Consider the following 18,123-nt stretch of genomic DNA (forward strand, 5'->3'; position numbering starts at 1 on the left):
TGCTAATAAAGTTATTGTTTATAAAGTTATTACTAATAAAGCTATTGTTTATAAAGTTATGACTAATAAAGTTATTGCTAATAAAGTTATTGCTAATAAAGTTATTGTTTATAAAGTTATTACTAATAAAGTTATTACTAATAAAGTTATTGCTAATAAAGTTATTGTTTATAAAGTTATTACTAATAAAGTTATTACTAATAAAGTTATTGCTAATAAAGTTATTGCTAATAAAGTTATTGTTTATAAAGTTATTACTAATAAAGCTATTGTTTATAAAGTTATGACTAATAAAGTTACCTTGAACAGGTTGGTGCTGCTGAAGAACACAAAGTTGATCCTGGACAGAGTCAGTCGGTCCTTCTCACTCAGAGAGCCGCTGTACAGCAGAGAGCCGGGAAGGGTGACCTGAGCCAGCGAGTTAGCCGTTAGCTCAAACTCCACCTGAGGGGGGGGGAGGAGAAGAAGAGGAGGAGGAGGAGGAGAAGAAGAGTAGGGGAACGTCAGATGGTGAAACAGGAGACCAGAGAACATCCAAACTGGACCAGCACCCGGGGCCTCCAGCACCCGGGGCCTTCAGCACCCGGGGCCTTCAGCACCCGGGGCCTTCAGCACCCGGGGCCTTCAGGACCTGGGGCCTCCAGCACCTGGGGCCTCCAGCACCCGGGGCCTCCAGCACCTGGGGCCTCCAGCACCCGGGGCCTCCAGCACCTGGGGCCTTCAGCACCTTGGGCCTCCAGCACCCGGGGCCTCCAGCACCCGGGGCCTCCAGCACCCGGGGCCTCCAGCACCCGGGGCCTTCAGCACCTTGGGCCTCCAGCACCCGGGGCCTCCAGCACCCGGGGCCTTCAGCACCTTGGGCCTCCAGCACCCGGGGCCTCCAGCACCTGGGACTCCAGGACCCGGGGCCTCCAGCACCTGGGACTCCAGGACCCGGGGCCTCCAGCACCTTGGGCCTTCAGCACCTTGGGCCTTCAGCACCTTGGGCCTCCAGCACCCGGGGCCTCCAGCACCCGGGGCCTTCAGCACCTTGGGCCTCCAGCACCCGGGGCCTCCAGCACCTGGGACTCCAGGACCCGGGGCCTCCAGCACCTTGGGCCTTCAGCACCTTGGGCCTCCAGGACCCGGGGCCTCCAGCACCCGGGGCCTCCAGCACCTTGGGCCTTCAGCACCTTGGGCCTCCAGGACCCGGGGCCTCCAGCACCCGGGGCCTCCAGCACCCGGGGCATCCCGCACCTGGGGCCTCCAGCACCCGGGGCCTCCAGCACCCGGGGCCTCCAGCACCTTGGGCCTCCAGCACCTGGGGCCTCCAGCACAGGTACCTGTGGGTCGTTGGAGTTCGGCGGGATGAAGGCGCTGAAAGACGACCCGTTGAAGGTGGAGCTGTTCAGCGCCAGGATTCCCAGAGCCAGATGTCTGGAGGTGATGTTGATGGACGGGCCGTCGAACTGGACCTTCTGGGCCAGCTCCTCCACGGCCATCAGCGCCCTGAGCGGGAGAGGAGGGAGAGGGTCAGAACCGGGTCAGAACCTAACCCAGAACCTAACCACATTCAGAACCTAACCCAGAAACTAACCCAGAACCTAACCACATTCAGAACCTAACCCAGAAACTAACCCAGAACCTAACCACATTCAGAACCTAACCCAGAACCTAACCCAGAACCTAACCAAGGCTGTGTTCCAAACCGCATACTTCTCCTACTACTCATACTAACTTTCTGAGTTAGTATGCCAGTTTGAGTAAGCAGAAGTTTCCGGATGCATACTAGATTCTCCTAAATGTTGGGTATGCATCATGAGGTTACTACTCATACTCAAACTACCCAGGATGCAACGTAACGTGACGTCGCCGATCGTCATTTCCTGTCAAAACGGCAGTTTCAAGCTAGCTACAACGAGGGTAGGCTCACTTCCTGTTTTCAAAACAAAAGCACCAGTTGTATGGTAATGGCTTTCCCTATGATAAAAGGCAACGGGTATTTTATTTTGTGAAAATAACAGGAAGTGCGTTGCTCACTGCGGCTAGCTTTTGTAGCGCCGAATTCGTGGGAACAAAATGGTAAACAGCCGGTATTTTGTCAGGTTTTCAACACGTTGGGGATCTAAACGACTACTTTCTCACCTGAAAATGTTTCAAATGTTGCTAAAGTTTACAGAGTTTAGAGCTTAAGAGAAATCAGCTTCAGGCCGGCTGATTTCGGCTCGGGCAGGAGCGAGATGCAGTGTGGGTAAACACTCTGCATACTGTCTGATCGATGAGTATGCAGTATGCAGTATGCAGTATGTAGTATGTAGTATGTAGTATGCAGTATGCAGTATGTAGTATGTAGTATGCAGTATGCAGTATGCAGTAGGCGGTTTCGAACACAGCCTATGGGTCAGAACCTAACGTGCGGGGCAGCCTACTTCCTGGAGGTGATCACCGCCGCCGTCTCTGAGCCGACCATCACGTTGGAGATGATGTTGACGACGGTTTCGGCGACGGCGGAGTCGATCTTGGCCACGTTGACCAGCTCCTGCACCTTGGCCACCACCTTGGACACCTGCGGGGGGACGGAGGACAGGAGGGTTACTGCGGCTGGTCCTCACAGCGTGCTGGCTGAGTCGTGGTCGGACGCCCACCTCCTCGTCGGTCAGGTTGTTCTTGGTGATGTTGGCGAGCTGCTCCGCGACGCTCGCCGCCTCCTCTGCACACAAACAGACAACATCAGACTCACAGAGTTAAAACACGCCGCTAACGCACGGCGAGGCCCTGAAGGCCGGCGTACCTGCAGTGATGGAGCAGTTGGTGATGTTTGGTGTGGACCACTCGGACAGGTAGGTCTCCATGTTGATCCGACTGTGAGAGAGAGATAAATCAGACCTTTCTGTCCTGTGTTACGGCCCGAGGCCTCGTAGGTTTCTTCTTCTTCCTGTATCAGAGTAGCTTCCTGCCTGCTGTCTCCACTGAGGGAACTGGCTGCAGCTCTACTCCTGGCACTTCCTGGTTGAGGCCTTCTCCTGCTCTGATTGGTTCTTCACCTTGATGACTCCACCAATCACTGAAGAGGCCTCCCTATTTAAACCTCCACTTCCTGCCAGAAGGGCAGCTGTGTTCCTTTGTGTGAACAGCTGGCCTCTTTGCTGTTTGTTTGATTATTTTTGTTTGTTTGTTTGATTGTTGGTTTGTTTGTTTGTTTTATTTATTTGGTTGTTTGTTTGTTTTATTTATTTGGTTGGTTGTTTTATTTATTTGGTTTGTTTGTTTGTTTTATTTATTTGGTTGGTTGTTTGTTTGTTTTATTTATTTGGTTGTTTGTTTGTTTGTTTGTTTGTTTGGACAGCTTTACTAGCTCGTGCTGGACTGTGACTTTTCTTATGTTTTCTGTATGTTTTGGCGCTACCAGAACCTGTTTGTGGCTCGGTGGTTTTTGAAGAGTCCTGTGTTTTTGGTTTTAAGTTATTTTGACTAACGCCGGTTTTGAAGCTTCTTAATTTGTTTGATTTTTGTTTTGGCTTTGTTTTTGGTTTTGTTTGGAGTTTTGAATTACCTCTCTAACTTTAAGATGTAATTATTTGTTTTGGAGTTTTTCTTTTATTTAAGGTGTTGTTTGAAAATCCTCTTTAGACTTGTGGATTATTGTACAATTTCAGCTTTAATTCCACGAAAAAGAAAACTAAACAATAAACACTGAACTATTTTTACCTTTAAAGCATCTGGGTATTTTTATTACTATTTTTATTTATTTTTATTTAATGTTACTCCCCTCCCAAAAGCTTTGATGGAAGCCACCTGCAGGTCAAACTGTTCTAATGCGTCTTATTTTCAGCTAATTTTCAGCTAATTTTCAGCTTGTTTTCTATGCTGCAGAGGGGCCTACAGCCCGAGCAGCGCTGCCCGACTGCGGGAGCAGATTTCTGAGGGTCCGATTCCCACCGAAGCTTAAAGACGTGAGAATTCAGCCAATGACTCTGAGGTGTGGAACAGAGAAAGGCAGCTGTCTGCTTCCTCAGAGCTGCAGCTTGGTGTGATGATGATGAGCAAACAAACAGAAATCATCATCATTTTATCTTCCAGCCATGGAACCATTAACTAAAGCCGTGAGCCGTGCTGGTTACCAGGTCCTGGAGGCGCTCCGGTCCTTGTTGGGGAAGCAGGGCAGGTACTGGGTGACTCTGGGTCGGGTCTTGGGCCAGCGGTAGTAGGTGAGGTTGTCCTCTGGGCAGCTCTCTGTTGGAAAGGAAAGGACATATCTGAGCGTCTGAACCTAAAGGTTCAGATATGAGAACACAGAGAGGACGTTTCCTCGACTCCTCACCGATTAGCTCAACGAGGATGGGGGAGGTCTGGAACTGCAGGCCGGCCCCGATGAGTCCCGCCCTGTTGGACAGCTGCGCCGACACGTCGTCCTCATCCAGGCTGTCGCTGGAGATCAGCAGCAGCACCATGATGGAGTAGCTGCACACAGAGGGAGCAGAGCGGATGAAAAGGAAACTGTTCTGGGGCAAAACGGGGGCAAAACGGGGGCAAAACGGGGCTGTGTTTGAAACCGCATACTTCCATACTACATACTACATACTGCATACTGCATACTACATACTGCATACTACATACTACATACTACATACTGCATACTCCATACTGCATACTGCATACTACATACTGCATACTACATACTGCATACTACATACTACATACTACATACTGCATACTGCATACTCCATACTGCATACTGCATACTGTATACTACATACTGCATACTTCCATACTACATACTGCATACTTCCATACTGCATACTGCATACTACATACTGCATACTGTATACTACATACTGCATACTGCATACTACATACTACATACTGCATACTCCATACTGCATACTGCATACTACATACTGCATACTACATACTGCATACTACATACTACATACTGCATACTGCATACTCCATACTGCATACTGCATACTGTATACTACATACTGCATACTTCCATACTACATACTGCATACTTCCATACTGCATACTACATACTACATACTCATCGATCAGACAGTATGCAGAGCGTTTACCCACAATGCATTTCGCTCCTGCCCGAGCCGTAATCAGCCGGCCTGAAGCTGATTTCCCTTAAGCTCTAAACTCTGTAAACTTTAGCAACATTTGAAACATTTTCAGGTGAGAAAGTAGTCGTTTAGATCCCCAACGTGTTGAAAACCTGACAAAATACCGGCTATTTACAATTTTGTTCCCACGAATTCGGCGCTACTAAAGCTAGCCGCAGTGAGCTAACGCACTTCCTGTTATTTTCACAAAATAAAATACCCGTTGCCTTTTATCACAGGGAAAGCCATTACCATACAATTGGTGCTTTTGTTTTGAAAACAGGAAGTGAACCTACCCTCGTTGTAGCTAGCTTGAAACTGCCGTTTTGACAGGAAATGACGATCGGCGACGTCACGTTACGTTGCATCTTGGGTAGTTTGAGTATGAGTAGTAACCTCATGATGCATACCCAACATTTAGGAGAATCTAGTATGCATCCGGGAACTTCTCGCTTACTCAAACTCGCAAACTAACTCAGAAAGTTAGGAGGAGTAGTAGGAGAAGTATGCGGTTTGGAACACAGCCTGGGGTCTAAAGAGCCGTGATTTTACCTTCTGGAGCTTCCTGAGGTCTGCACGCCCGGCTGAACTCTGGAGACGGGAGACAGCACAAACAAACTGTTTTAATCTGAACGTGTTTCAGATGGAAGGAACGGAGAGAAGAAACGCGCATCTGCATCAGTTCGGTGTCTGAAACCCTCGATGAAGGCGGAGTTTCCTACCTGAGGTTTTCCACTGCATGGGTCCAGTTCTGAAAGGTCTGATTCAGCTGCAGGAAGAAAACACATCGAATCATTTCAGCCGTTAGGATTCTGGGTCTCACCGTCATACCACCACCATGTGACCTTAAAGGAACAGTTCGCCTCTTAAAGGGACAGTTCGCCTCTTCTGACATGAAGCTGTGTAACATCCCATATCAGCAGCATCATTTCTGAACATCTTCTTACCCCCTGCTGCGTCCTGTGAGCAGAGTTCCAGCCTCGTTTTGGTGTTGATGAAGGTAGTCCGGCTAGTTGGCTGGGGTTTAAAAAATAAAGCCTTTTGCTTCTCAAAACAATATGCGTTCAACAGAGTAATACATTTGCATCCCAAAATGGTTCTCCAGGAAAAAGCCAGACCTCACAATCTCTTGGCCCTATTTTCTCTCCCTTCGTATCACTGCCTGCTGCCGCCCGCAGCCAACTAGCCGGACTACCTTCATCAACACCAAAACGAGGCTGGAACTCTGCTCACAGGACGCAGCAGGGGGCAAGAAGATGTTCAGAAATGATGTTGCTGATATGGGATGTCACACAGCTTCATGTCAGAAGAGGCGAACTGTCCCTTTAAAGAGGCAAACTGTCCCTTTAACTCAGCGCTGCTAATCCATCTGCAACGTTGGTCAAATGGTGGAGGAGGAGGTCTTACCCAGAGCGCCACGGCTCGCTCCACGGCCGGCTGGCTCAGCTTGGACTCCACCTCGAAGGAGATCCAGTAGAACAGACCGTCTGCGGATGGAGGCGAGAGGACAGAGTTTGGAACGAGTGGTTTTAAAAAGACTTTGTTTCAGCAGCTATTCCACATGGCAGGAGGAGAACCGAGAACCCAGAGCTCAGAGTACAATGCTGGGGGGGTTCAACTGCCTAACAACTACCATTTTCAGCCAGATATAGGGACTTGTTTTAATACAAAACATCTTGACTAAGTGAAAAAGTCTTGAAAACAAATTGTTTTGAGACATATTTCACATGAAACAAGTTTTTTTTTCATTTGAAGAGGTTTTTAAGCTAATTTCAAGATCACTTTTAACTCAAAAGTCCTAAATATCACATTTTATTTCAAGAAATCTTGACAAGCCGATTTTCACTAGTTCCATTGGCAGATTTTTTTGCTTATTTCAAGCACAAACATTTTTTTTTATTTGTTTTTTTTTACTTATTTGTCCCATGTTGGCTCCATAAAGTTGACTTCTAATGAGCCATAACTCCGTTTCTATGGTAACGCCTGACACAATCATCGTTCCAATGCAATGGAAGTATAGTTCACCACTCTAATAACTGAGCTTTGGGCTGCCAGTGCTCCTGCTGTGCCTCACAGTGGCCAGCAGGTGTCGCTCTAGGATTTGTTATAATTAGATTTGACAGAAGACTCCATCAGTTCTGGTGGGAGACGCAGCAGGCTGCACAACCTTTGGTTGTATTTTAGATGTTCAGAGTTCAGAGTGAGAGTAAAAGCAGCCGAGCGGGACGTCTCCACCGAGAAGCTGGATGGATTAAACCCGAGAAAAGGAAAGAGAACAGACTAAAGAGGCCGGAAAAGAGAGAAAAGATCACGATTGATTAACGATTGGACAGCCAAAGTCCTGGCTGGGGTCCTGGAAGAGAAAGGAATCATCGAGCCCCGACCTCCGCAGCGTCAGGGCCCCTCCATCACATGATTGGTCCGTCTAAAGAGAGAACTAATGAACCTCAGAGCTTCTACTCAGCTACAACCCTGTGGAACCAAACCACCTTCCAAGGAAATCAAACGTGTATTCAGTCTTAAAATCTGGTTTTAAATTAATCCATCCCGTCCTGAGCAGCCGGCTGAGACACTACATGGCTGAAGGTGTGGACCCCCGGGGGGGGGGGGGGGGGGGGGGGGGCTCTCAGCACCGACCAGGAGAGGCCCGCCCGACCCAGAGAGGCCCGCCCACCTGCCGGCCATGTAGCGCTGCAGCGCCTGGCTTCTCAGGGACACTTCGGACAGACTTTAAGACTTCATACGGATCAGGAGGAGGATTCTGCAGATTCTGGCGGGTCTACAGCTACAGTTCCTGGCTGCTGGACGTACTGTTGCCTGGCGACAGCCCGCACTGACATGAGGAATGAACTTTACAGTCGCAGAGCTGCGCAGGCTCTGAGCCCCCCGAGCCCCCCGAGCCCCCCGAGCCCCCGGCCGCCGAGCCCCCGGCCGCTGAGCCCCCCGAGCCCCCCGAGCCCCCGGCCGCCGAGCCCCCGGCCGCTGAGCCCCCCGAGCCCCCCGAGCCCCCGGCCGCCGAGCCCCCGGCCGCTGAGCCCCCCGAGCCCCCCGAGCCCCCGGCCGCCGAGCCCCCGGCCGCTGAGCCCCCCGAGCCCCCCGAGCCCCCGGCCGCTGAGCCCCCCGAGCCCCCCGAGCCCCCGGCTGCCGAGCCCCCGGCCGCTGAGCCCCCCGAGCCCCCCGAGCCCCCGGCCGCCGAGCCCCCGGCCGCTGAGCCCCCCGAGCCCCCCGAGCCCCCGGCCGCCGAGCCCCCAGCCGCTGAGCCCCCCGAGCCCCCGGCCGCCGAGCCCCCAGCCGCTGAGCCCCCCGAGCCCCCGGCCGCCGAGCCCCCGGCCGAAGCGTTTCTGGGCTGCTGGTTTGTGGCAGAAGCTGCTGAACTCTGACCCGACAGCAAACTCTGCTCTGAAACACTCAGATATGAAGCCGGGGAGGCGTCTCCACCCGAACCGACCGCTGGAGCTGCTGCCCCCACCCCTCCAGCTGCTGCCCCCACCCCTCCAGCTGCTGCCTCCACCCCTCCAGCTGCTGCCTCCACCCCTCCAGCTGCCTCCATCCCTCCAGCTGCTGCCTCCACCCCTCCTGCTGCTGCCTCCACCCCTCCAGCTGCCTCCATCCCTCCAGCTGCTGCCTCCACCCCTCCTGCTGCTGCCTCCACCCCTCCAGCTGCCTCCATCCCTCCAGCTGCCTGCACCCCTCCAGCTGCCTCCATCCCTCCAGCTGCTGCCTCCATCCCTCCAGCTGCTGCCTCCATCCCTCCTGCTGCCTCCACCCCTCCAGCTGCCTCCACCCCTCCAGCTGCCTCCACCCCTCCAGCTGCTGCCTCCACCCCTCCAGCTGCTGCCTCCATCCCTCCTGCTGCCTCCACCCCTCCAGCTGCTGCCTCCACCCCTCCAGCTGCTGCCTCCACCCCTCCAGCTGCTGCCTCCATCCCTCCTGCTGCCTCCATCCCTCCTGCTGCCTCCACCCCTCCTGCTGCCTCCATCCCTCCAGCTGCCTCCACCCCTCCTGCTGCCTCCACCCCTCCAGCTGCCTCCACCCCTCCAGCTGCTGCCTCCATCCCTCCAGCTGCTGCCTCCATCCCTCCAGCTGCTGCCTCCACCCCTCCTGCTGCCTCCATCCCTCCTGCTGCTGCCTCCACCCCTCCAGCTGCCTCCACCCCTCCTGCTGCTGCCTCCACCCCTCCAGCTGCCTCCACCCCTCCAGCTGCTGCCTCCATCCCTCCAGCTGCTGCCTCCATCCCTCCTGCTGCCTCCACCCCTCCAGCTGCCTCCACCCCTCCAGCTGCTGCCTCCACCCCTCCAGCTGCTGCCTCCACCCCTCCTGCTGCTGCCTCCATCCCTCCTGCTGCCTCCACCCCTCCAGCTGCTGCCTCCATCCCTCCTGCTGCCTCCATCCCTCCTGCTGCCTCCACCCCTCCTGCTGCCTCCATCCCTCCAGCTGCCTCCACCCCTCCTGCTGCCTCCATCCCTCCTGCTGCCTCCACCCCTCCTGCTGCCTCCATCCCTCCTGCTGCCTCCACCCCTCCTGCTGCTGCCTCCATCCCTCCTGCTGCCTCCACCCCTCCAGCTGCTGCCTCCACCCCTCCAGCTGCCTCCACCCCTCCAGCTTCCTCCACCCCTCCAGCTGCTGCCTCCACCCCTCCAGCTGCCTCCACCCCTCCTGCTGCCCCCACCCCTCCAGCTGCTGCCTCCATCCCTCCAGCTTCCTCCACCCCTCCTGCTGCCTCCACCCCTCCAGCTGCTGCCTCCATCCCTCCTGCTGCCTCCACCCCTCCTGCTGCCTCCACCCCTCCAGCTTCCTCCACCCCTCCTGCTGCCTCCACCCCTCCAGCTGCTGCCTCCATCCCTCCTGCTGCCTCCACCCCTCCTGCTGCCTCCACCCCTCCAGCTGCTGCCTCCACCCCTCCTGCTGCTGCCTCCACCCCTCCAGCTGCTGCCTCCACCCCTCCTGCTGCTGCCTCCACCCCTCCAGCTGCTGCCTCCACCCCTCCTGCTGCTGCCTCCACCCCTCCAGCTGCTGCCACCCCTCCAGCTTCCTCCACCCCTCCAGCTGCTGCCTCCACCCCTCCAGCTGCTGCCTCCACCCCTCCAGCTGCTGCCTCCACCCCTCCAGCTGCCTCCACCCTCAGGGAGGTGGTGCTCGGCTTGTGGCCGTACTCTGAGCCAAACCCAGAAATGAAGCCTTGATTTGGGGAACTGATGGAGTTGGTGGGGGGCCTGGAGTCTGTAGCGGAGGAGGAGGGGGTATCTGGGGTATCAGGGGCAGAAAGGTGGAGCAGGGCTGGAACATCAGGGGCAGAAAGGTGGAGCAGGGCTGGAACATCAGGGGCAGACAGGTGGAGCAGGGCTGGAACATCAGGGGCAGAAAGGTGGAGCAGGGCTGGAACATCAGGGGCAGACAGGTGGAGCAGGGCTGGAACATCAGGGGCAGACAGGTGGAGCAGGGCTGGAACATCAGGGGCAGAAAGGTGGAGCAGGGCTGGAACATCAGGGGCAGACAGGTGGAGCAGGGCTGGAACATCAGGGGCAGAAAGGTGGAGCAGGGCTGGAACATCAGGGGCAGACAGGTGGAGCAGGGCTGGAACATCAGGGGCAGACAGGTGGAGCAGGGCTGGAACATCAGGGGCAGAAAGGTGGAGCAGGGCTGGAACATCAGGGGCAGACAGGTGGAGCAGGGCTGGAACATCAGGGGCAGAAAGGTGGAGCAGGGCTGGTTGTGACGGAGCCGCAGAGCTCTGAGGGGAACCGGGCTCAGCAGCAGGAAGTGATCCGGTTTTCAGAGCTCCGGGGGCACCGCTGCCCCCTGCTGAGGAGGCCGGCCGAGTGGGCGACAAGACGCCGAGAGGGGGGAGAGAAGGGGTGAGGAGGAGGGGGGAGGTGGTCAGGAGAGGATGGATGGGAGACAGAGGGGTGAGGCTGGCTGACAGAGAGAGAGGCGAAGAAACGGGAACTCCAGCCTGACTCCAGCTCCCATGAAACCACTGAGCAGCGGGGGGCCGCGGCGCCCTGGAGGCGCGTAAACGGGACCCATCAGGACCCGCCTCCATCATCCCGTCTGTGGCGGGAGGCGGAGGCAGCGACAGGTTGTCATGGAGACGGGGACTCGGGGTTAAAAGGGAAACATCTGAGGGGAGCAGAGCCGGGGCGCCTTCAGAGGCCCACACAGCAGCTGTGGGCGGGGGGGCGGAGCCTGAGCCATGATGCCTCTGACCCGGCCAATCAGACGGAGGCGGCGCCCGACCCCCCGACAGCCCGGCTGCATGTGAGGAACGCCACCAACTCTCCTCAGGATTACCCGAGGAAGCCGGGCCGATCCGGCTGAGGGAGCCGTCTGATTGGACGAAAGGGTCCGACTGAGAGGGATGCACGCGGTTTCTGAAGGTTTCTGATTGGCTGTTGGAGGACTCTGATGCAGAAGGTGAGAGGTGGTCAGGGAGCGGCGTCGGGGAGGCAGGTAGAAGAAGAAGTTCTGCACCAGCGGCTCGGGTGTAGCTGCCACGGGTGGAGGAGAGAAACGGCGAGTTTTCTGGAAGGGTGGTGGTTTGAATGTGAGGGCGGAGGGATGGAGGAGCAGGTGGAGAGACGGCATCAGAGGAGGTGGAGAACAGAGATGGAGGTGGGACAGCATGAGGGTTTGGGGGGGCTGAGGAGCTGAGGACGGGTGGGGGCAGCTCAGGGAAAATGTCTGAACTCGTGTATAAATAGTTCATCAGAAAGGGCTGAGCGGCGGGCTGAGCGGCGGGCTGAACGGCGGGCTGAACGGCGGGCTGGGCGGCGGGCTGAGCGGCGGGCTGGGCGGCGGGCTGGGCGGCGGCCTGAGCGGCGGCCTGAGCGGCGGGCTGGGCGGCGGGCTGGGCGGCGGCCTGAGCGGCGGGCTGGGCGGCGGGCTGGGCGGCGGGCTGGGCGGCGGGCTGGGCGGCGGGCTGGGCGGCGGGCTGAGCGGCGGGCTGAGCGGCGGGCTGAGCGGCGGGCTGGGCGGCGGGCTGGGCGGCGGGCTGAACGGCGGGCTGAACGGCGGGCTGGGCGGCGGGCTGGGCGGCGGGCTGAGCGGCGGGCTGAACGGCGGGCTGGGCGGCGGGCTGAGCGGCGGGCTGAGCGGCGGGCTGGGCGGCGGGCTGAGCGGCGGGCTGAACGGCGGGCTGAGCGGCGGCCTGAGCGGCGGGCTGAGCAGCGGCCTGAGCGGCGGCCTGAGCGGCGGGCTGAGCGGCGGGCTGAGCGGCGGCCTGAGCGGCGGCCTGAGCGGCGGCCTGAGCGGCGGGCTGGGTGGCGGGCTGGGCGGCGGCCTGGGCAGCGGCCTGAGCGGCGGGCTGGGCGGCGGGCTGGGCGGCGGCCTGAGCGGCGGGCTGGGCGGCGGGCTGAACGGCGGCCTGAGCGGCGGGCTGAGCGGCGGGCTGAGCTGCCGGTGAAGTCTGAGCGAGTCCGACCCCAGAGACGCTCCGGAACTCTTCCAGGGAGCCGGTTGCATCAAACTCATGAAGGCCGTGACCTCTGACCTCAGAGGATTCATCCAGGAAGCCCTCCGACCCCGACGGGTACTCCGGAGGGTCCGTCCAGCTGCTGGTGCTCAGCAGCGCCCACTGCGGCGCCGCCGGTTTGTTCTTCCTGTTGCTCAGAGCCGACGGGACAGACTCCGCCTCACCTTTCTGTTGCCATGGAGACGAGGCTGCTGCGGAGGTGTTCTCTGTGGTGATTGGTCGGTGGGAGGGGGCAGGGTGCGGCCTGGCTGAGGTTTTCGGTCCAGGTGGGGGGGCGGCGGGTTTGGTGACCTGGAGCTCCGCCCTGATGGGTGGAGCTCGGGTGGTGGAGGGGCGCCTCCCTGCATGGGGCCTCTTCCTCAGAGGGGTGGAGATGAACCCCAGCGAGGGTCTGCGGTGGGCCGGCGCCCTCTGGAGGGGGGCTGCAGGTCTGCGGTGGGGGGGCCGCGGGGGGCCGGTGACCGGAGCTACGAGTCCGGGCTGAAACGTCGGCTTAGGGGGGGCTTTCACCGTAGGGCTCAAATACGTGGGTTTAAGGAAGGCTCCCAGAGGGGGGCTGAGCTTTAAAGCCCGCCGGGTTCGTACAGTTTTAAGGTGGACTGGGGGAGCGGCAGCCTGGAATCCAGGGGGGGATCCAGGGGGTCCGGCAGCCTGGGATCCAGGGGGGGATCCAGGGGGGGATCCAGGGGGTCCGGCTGCCTGGGATCCAGGGGGGGATCCAGGGGGTCCGGCTGCCTGGGATCCAGAAAATCCTGCAGCAGGTAATCCATCATGAGCGGGACCCCCAGTCAGGGGCTTCTGAGCTGTCCCACCCAATCAGACGGCATCACGGTGGAAAATAGGTCACAGACAGGAAATACAGGTCACATGACAGGAAATACAGGTCACATGACAGGAAATACAGGTCACATGACAGGAAATACAGGTCACATGACAGGAAATACAGGTCACATGACAGGAAATACAGGTCACATAACAGGAAATACAGGTCACATGACAGGAAATGCAGGTCACATGACAGGAAATGCAGGTCACATAACAGGAAATACAGGTCACATGACAGGAAATACAGGTCACATGACAGGAAATACAGGTCACATGACAGGAAATACAGGTCACATAACAGGAAATACAGGTCACGTCACAGGAAATAGAGGTCACATGACAGGAAATACAGGTCACGTGACAGGAAATAGAGGTCACATGACAGGAAATAGAGGTCACAGACAGGAAATACAGGTCACATGACAGGAAATACAGGTCACATGACAGGATATACAGGTCACATAACAGGAAATACAGGTCACATGACAGGAAATACAGGTCACATGACAGGAAATACAGGTCACATGACAGGAAATACAGGTCACATAACAGGAAATACAGGTCACGTGACAGGAAATAGAGGTCACATGACAGGAAATACAGGTCACGTGACAGGAAATAGAGGTCACATGACAGGAAATAGAGGTCACAGACAGGAAATACAGGTCACATAACAGGAAATACAGGTCACATAACAGGAAATACAGGTCACGTGACAGGAAATAGAGGTCACATGACAGGAAATACAGGTCACGTGACAGGAAATACAGGTCACGTGACAGGAAATACAGGTCACATGACAGGAAATACAGGTCACATGACAGGAAACACAGGTCATAAAGCACCAGGACATCACATGATACATTTAATCATGAGCAGGAACAGAGTGAGAAAAGGGATTATTCCACCAGGAAGAGGAAACTGAAGCATGTTCTAATCCGATCAAACAGGAACCAAGAAGCTGATTCTCCTCAGAAGGAAACTACTCGTGTCCGATATAATAACCCCAAAAAAGCACCTCTGCTTGATAAAGAACAGCTGGAGGAGAAAAAAGACTCGATCAGAGCAGGGTCAGTGGCACACAGATGTGGAAGAACACATCATCCAGATGTGTTAGTCGATGGTTTGGGAGCTAAAGAGATAGTTCGCCTCTTTAAAGGGACAGTTCGCCTCTTTAAAGGGACAGTTCGCCTCTTTAAAGGGACAGTTCGCCTCTTCTGACATGAAGCTGTGTAACATCCCATATCAGCAACATCATTTCTGAACATCTTCTTACCCCCTGCTGCGTCCTGTGAGCAGAGTTCCAGCCTCGTTTTGGTGTTGATGAAGGTAGTCCGGCTAGTTGGCTGGGGTTTAAAAAATAAAGCGTTTTGCTTCTCAAAACAATATGCGTTCAAAAGAGTCTTCGGTCTACACAGCACGCAGGATTTTTCTGTCATTTTATCCACATAAAACTCAGTAAAATGTCTTTCAGTCGGATCTTTTTCTAAAACGAGGCTGGAACTCTGCTCACAGGACGCAGCAGGGGGTAAGAAGATGTTCATAAAAGATGTTGCTGATATGGGATGTTATACAGCTTCATGTCAAAAGAGGCGAACTGTCCCTTTAAAGAGAGATGGTCCTGAAGGAGAAACTCTGAGAATGAAGGTGACAGAGATGATTAAACTTGTTCACTCTAATGAAATGACACCGATTTGTTTCAATAGTCAGAACATTCATTCCACCACAACAACAGCCTGTCAGACAGCTGAAAGCAGCAGCTAGCAGCTAGCAGATAGCAGCTAGCTGATAGCAGATAGCAACTAGCAGCTAGGAGCGCTAATCAGCTCATGAAGGACCGCATGCTGAGTCCACACGAGGTAACTACATCTACTGCACTAACAGAGGGAAGGATTGCCCCCCCCCCCCCTCCTTAAACAGCCAACCCGGCTCTGATTGGTCAGCTCTACTGACCCCCCACCACCAGAAACACCACCCGGATGGTTCAGTTCTCCACAGTTCTCTTACCCGGTGCTGCTGGGTTAGTAGCTGAGCGGTTAGTGGGAGAAACAGCTGCTGAGATGCTGGTTCCCTGTTCAGCTGGAGGGAAGTAAACAGGTACACTGAGTTAGCTGTGAGTGTGTGTGTGTGTTTGTGTGTGTTCTGGCACTTACTGTTGAGTGAGGACCTGGTCAAGTTTTTAACCAACAGAGTGAGGACATTTTGGCTGGTCCTTACTTTTGGCGCTTTTCCACTAGCTTGGCACGGCTCAGTTTGGTTGTGTTTCCATTACACTTCGTGCCTCCTGGACGTGGGCGGGGTCGTCGTACCACGGCTGCGTGTGTTGCTGCTCACCCTGCGGCTTTTTGTCGCACAGAAGGCAAGAGAAGAGAGCCATAGAAGACTTCGGGCCGCCAGACAAAACAGTATTGAAAAGTACCGGAGAGTTTTGTTACGAGCTTCAAAAAGACGACGTTTGGAGGTAAGCTAACGGTTGCTAACGCTAGCTTTTATTATCCGCGTTATGACGCTTCCAGTGACGACACTCATCGCCCAATCAGTGGAAGGCAGTCGGCTGACGTCACGTTTTAGTAACGCTTCGGCCCGCTTGGAACCGGGGCTGAGGTGATACGGAAAATCGTCCCAGTTGCAGGTACGGCGTGCTAGTGGAAACACGCAATAGCGCGCCGAGCCGAGCCGAGCTGAAGCGAGCTAGTGGAAAAGAGCCATTAGTTTCCCTCGAGATGACCTCCTTAGGTTATATAGATGCTATTATCCTCTAATTTTCTCAGTAGGACCTAAGAATGCACTAAATGTCAATTTTTCAACCCTAACAAGTTTAACATAGATTAAAAATCTTTTTCTGAATCTTTTGTGCTTCTCAAAATCTGAAGCAGTGTATTGGATCACTACGCCACCGAGTGTCTGGAATGAGACTTTGTTTGTTTCTAAGTGAACTAGAAATACTGGTCCTCACTTTGCACGGTCCTTACTCAGTATAAAGTGCGAGAATGTGTGTGTGTGTGTGTGTGTGTGTGTGTGTGTGTGTGTGTGTGACACACTCCAGATGTGCTGTTATCTCAAATCATTTCTGAGTTTTCTTCGACCCAAACCAGTAGCTGTTCAGGGAAGACTCGTAAATGACAGAACAGGAACACAGTTTATGGAAATGATTAGGTTTGGGAACCCCCCGTAGTTCTAATGCTGATGATCTGTTGAACTCTTACAGATCAAGTCTCTGAAATGTTCTGGATGCCGTTGCTCCTGTCGAGGTTAGAGTGGTTAAAAGTAGGCAAAGGCCATAACTGATCCAAATGGCAGGTTTATAATTTTATCTGGCTATATTAATTCATTTCCCATTATACTGGTAAATATCTATGGACCGAACATAGATGACCCAGCCTTTTTTCGCAAGGTGTTTGACCTGATCCCGGATGATGATTCAAGTCATATACTGATTGGGGGTGACTTCAATTGTTATCTGGATCCATACCTCGATAGGCTCTCCTCTGCTCCCCCACCTAAAATCCTTGCTGGACAAACTCTTAACAATTTGATGAAGTCGAAGAAAGTGGTGGATATTTGGAGATTACAGCACCCATCTGATCGCGATTATTCTTTCTACTCTCACGTACACCGATCTTACACACGGATTGATTACTTTTTAGTGGATTCTAGATTAATCTCAAATGTTGACCACACCAAATACCATAGCATAATAATATCAGATCACAGTCCTGTCACCCTCAAACTTAAATTGTCTCTTCCTAAGCAGGCCTATAGTTGGCGATTTAACCCTTTTTTGCTCACAGATCAGGCATTCATGGAACACATTACATCACACATCTCGCAGTTCCTTGAGATTAATGACAATGGGGAGGTGAATGATTCAACACTGTGGGAGACACTCAAAGTATATATCAGGGGTATAATTATTTCTTACGAAGCAACATCGAAAAGGACTAAGAGAGGCAGGTTGGACACGATTGAGAGGGAACTGCTGGCGGCAGAACAGGTTTATAGAACCTCTTTGCTCCAAACAGACTATAACAACATTCTTAAGTTAAAATATGAATACAATTCCATCTTAGGGGAACAAATTTGCAAGACACTTCTAAAACTTAAACAGAGACATTTTGAGCTTGGCGACAAACCACAGAAGTTATTGGCTAGGCAGTTAAAGGGAGAACAAGCAAAACGATCCATCTACAGAATTAAATCTAAATCTGGTTCGATGCTAACTGATTTGAAGGATATCAACAAAAGATTTAGTGAATTCTACTCTGAAATTTACACTTCCAAATCAACAGCTACACAGGAAGACTTCGACCAGTTTTTTGATTCACTCCAGTTCCCACAGCTGGATGACGTTTTCAGGGAAAATTTAGACTCAGACTTTGCACTTCCTGAGCTACAAGAAGCCATTAAAGCTTTTCCTACTGGAAAGGCGGCCGGACCTGATGGGTTTGGGCCAGAGTTTTACAAAGCTTTCCTTGATCTCCTTGCTCCTATTTTGCTGCGTATGATTCAAGATACATTTAAAAATAAGCGGCTCCCGTCCTCTCTTAGTGAAGCAAACATTTGTGTTTTATTAAAAAAGGATAAGGATGAAACAGACCCTGGCAGTTACAGGCCCATCGCTCTCCTTAACTATGATTTGAAAATAATCACGAAAGTTTTAGCAAACCGCCTGGGCAAGCATATAGCTACTATCATTCACCCGGACCAAACAGGTTTTATCCCAGGCAGGTACTCCTTCTGTAA

At 54.0% G+C, this 18,123-nt stretch overlaps 1 protein-coding gene across 4 annotated transcripts in view; it reads right to left on the reverse strand.

Moving 5' to 3' along the window:
• The window catches only part of adgrg6 (adhesion G protein-coupled receptor G6), a 151,536-nt gene that overhangs the window by 58,066 nt on the left and 75,347 nt on the right, over positions 1-18,123 (reverse strand). For all 4 annotated transcript variants that reach the window (XM_075458653.1, XM_075458651.1, XM_075458650.1 and 1 more), the window contains 10 exons: positions 6,492-6,571; positions 5,807-5,853; positions 5,637-5,675; positions 4,301-4,440; positions 4,101-4,212; positions 2,771-2,841; positions 2,625-2,689; positions 2,409-2,545; positions 1,323-1,488; positions 301-444 (listed from right to left, as the gene is read on the reverse strand). In XM_075458653.1, coding sequence (XP_075314768.1) covers positions 301-444; positions 1,323-1,488; positions 2,409-2,545; positions 2,625-2,689; positions 2,771-2,841; positions 4,101-4,212; positions 4,301-4,440; positions 5,637-5,675; positions 5,807-5,853; positions 6,492-6,571 — 1,001 coding nt within the window. The remainder of the gene's footprint in view (positions 1-300; positions 445-1,322; positions 1,489-2,408; positions 2,546-2,624; positions 2,690-2,770; positions 2,842-4,100; positions 4,213-4,300; positions 4,441-5,636; positions 5,676-5,806; positions 5,854-6,491; positions 6,572-18,123) is intronic.

Source organism: Odontesthes bonariensis, chromosome 24 (genome assembly GCF_027942865.1).
Source record: "Odontesthes bonariensis isolate fOdoBon6 chromosome 24, fOdoBon6.hap1, whole genome shotgun sequence".
Taxonomy (NCBI): Eukaryota; Metazoa; Chordata; class Actinopteri; order Atheriniformes; family Atherinopsidae; genus Odontesthes; species Odontesthes bonariensis.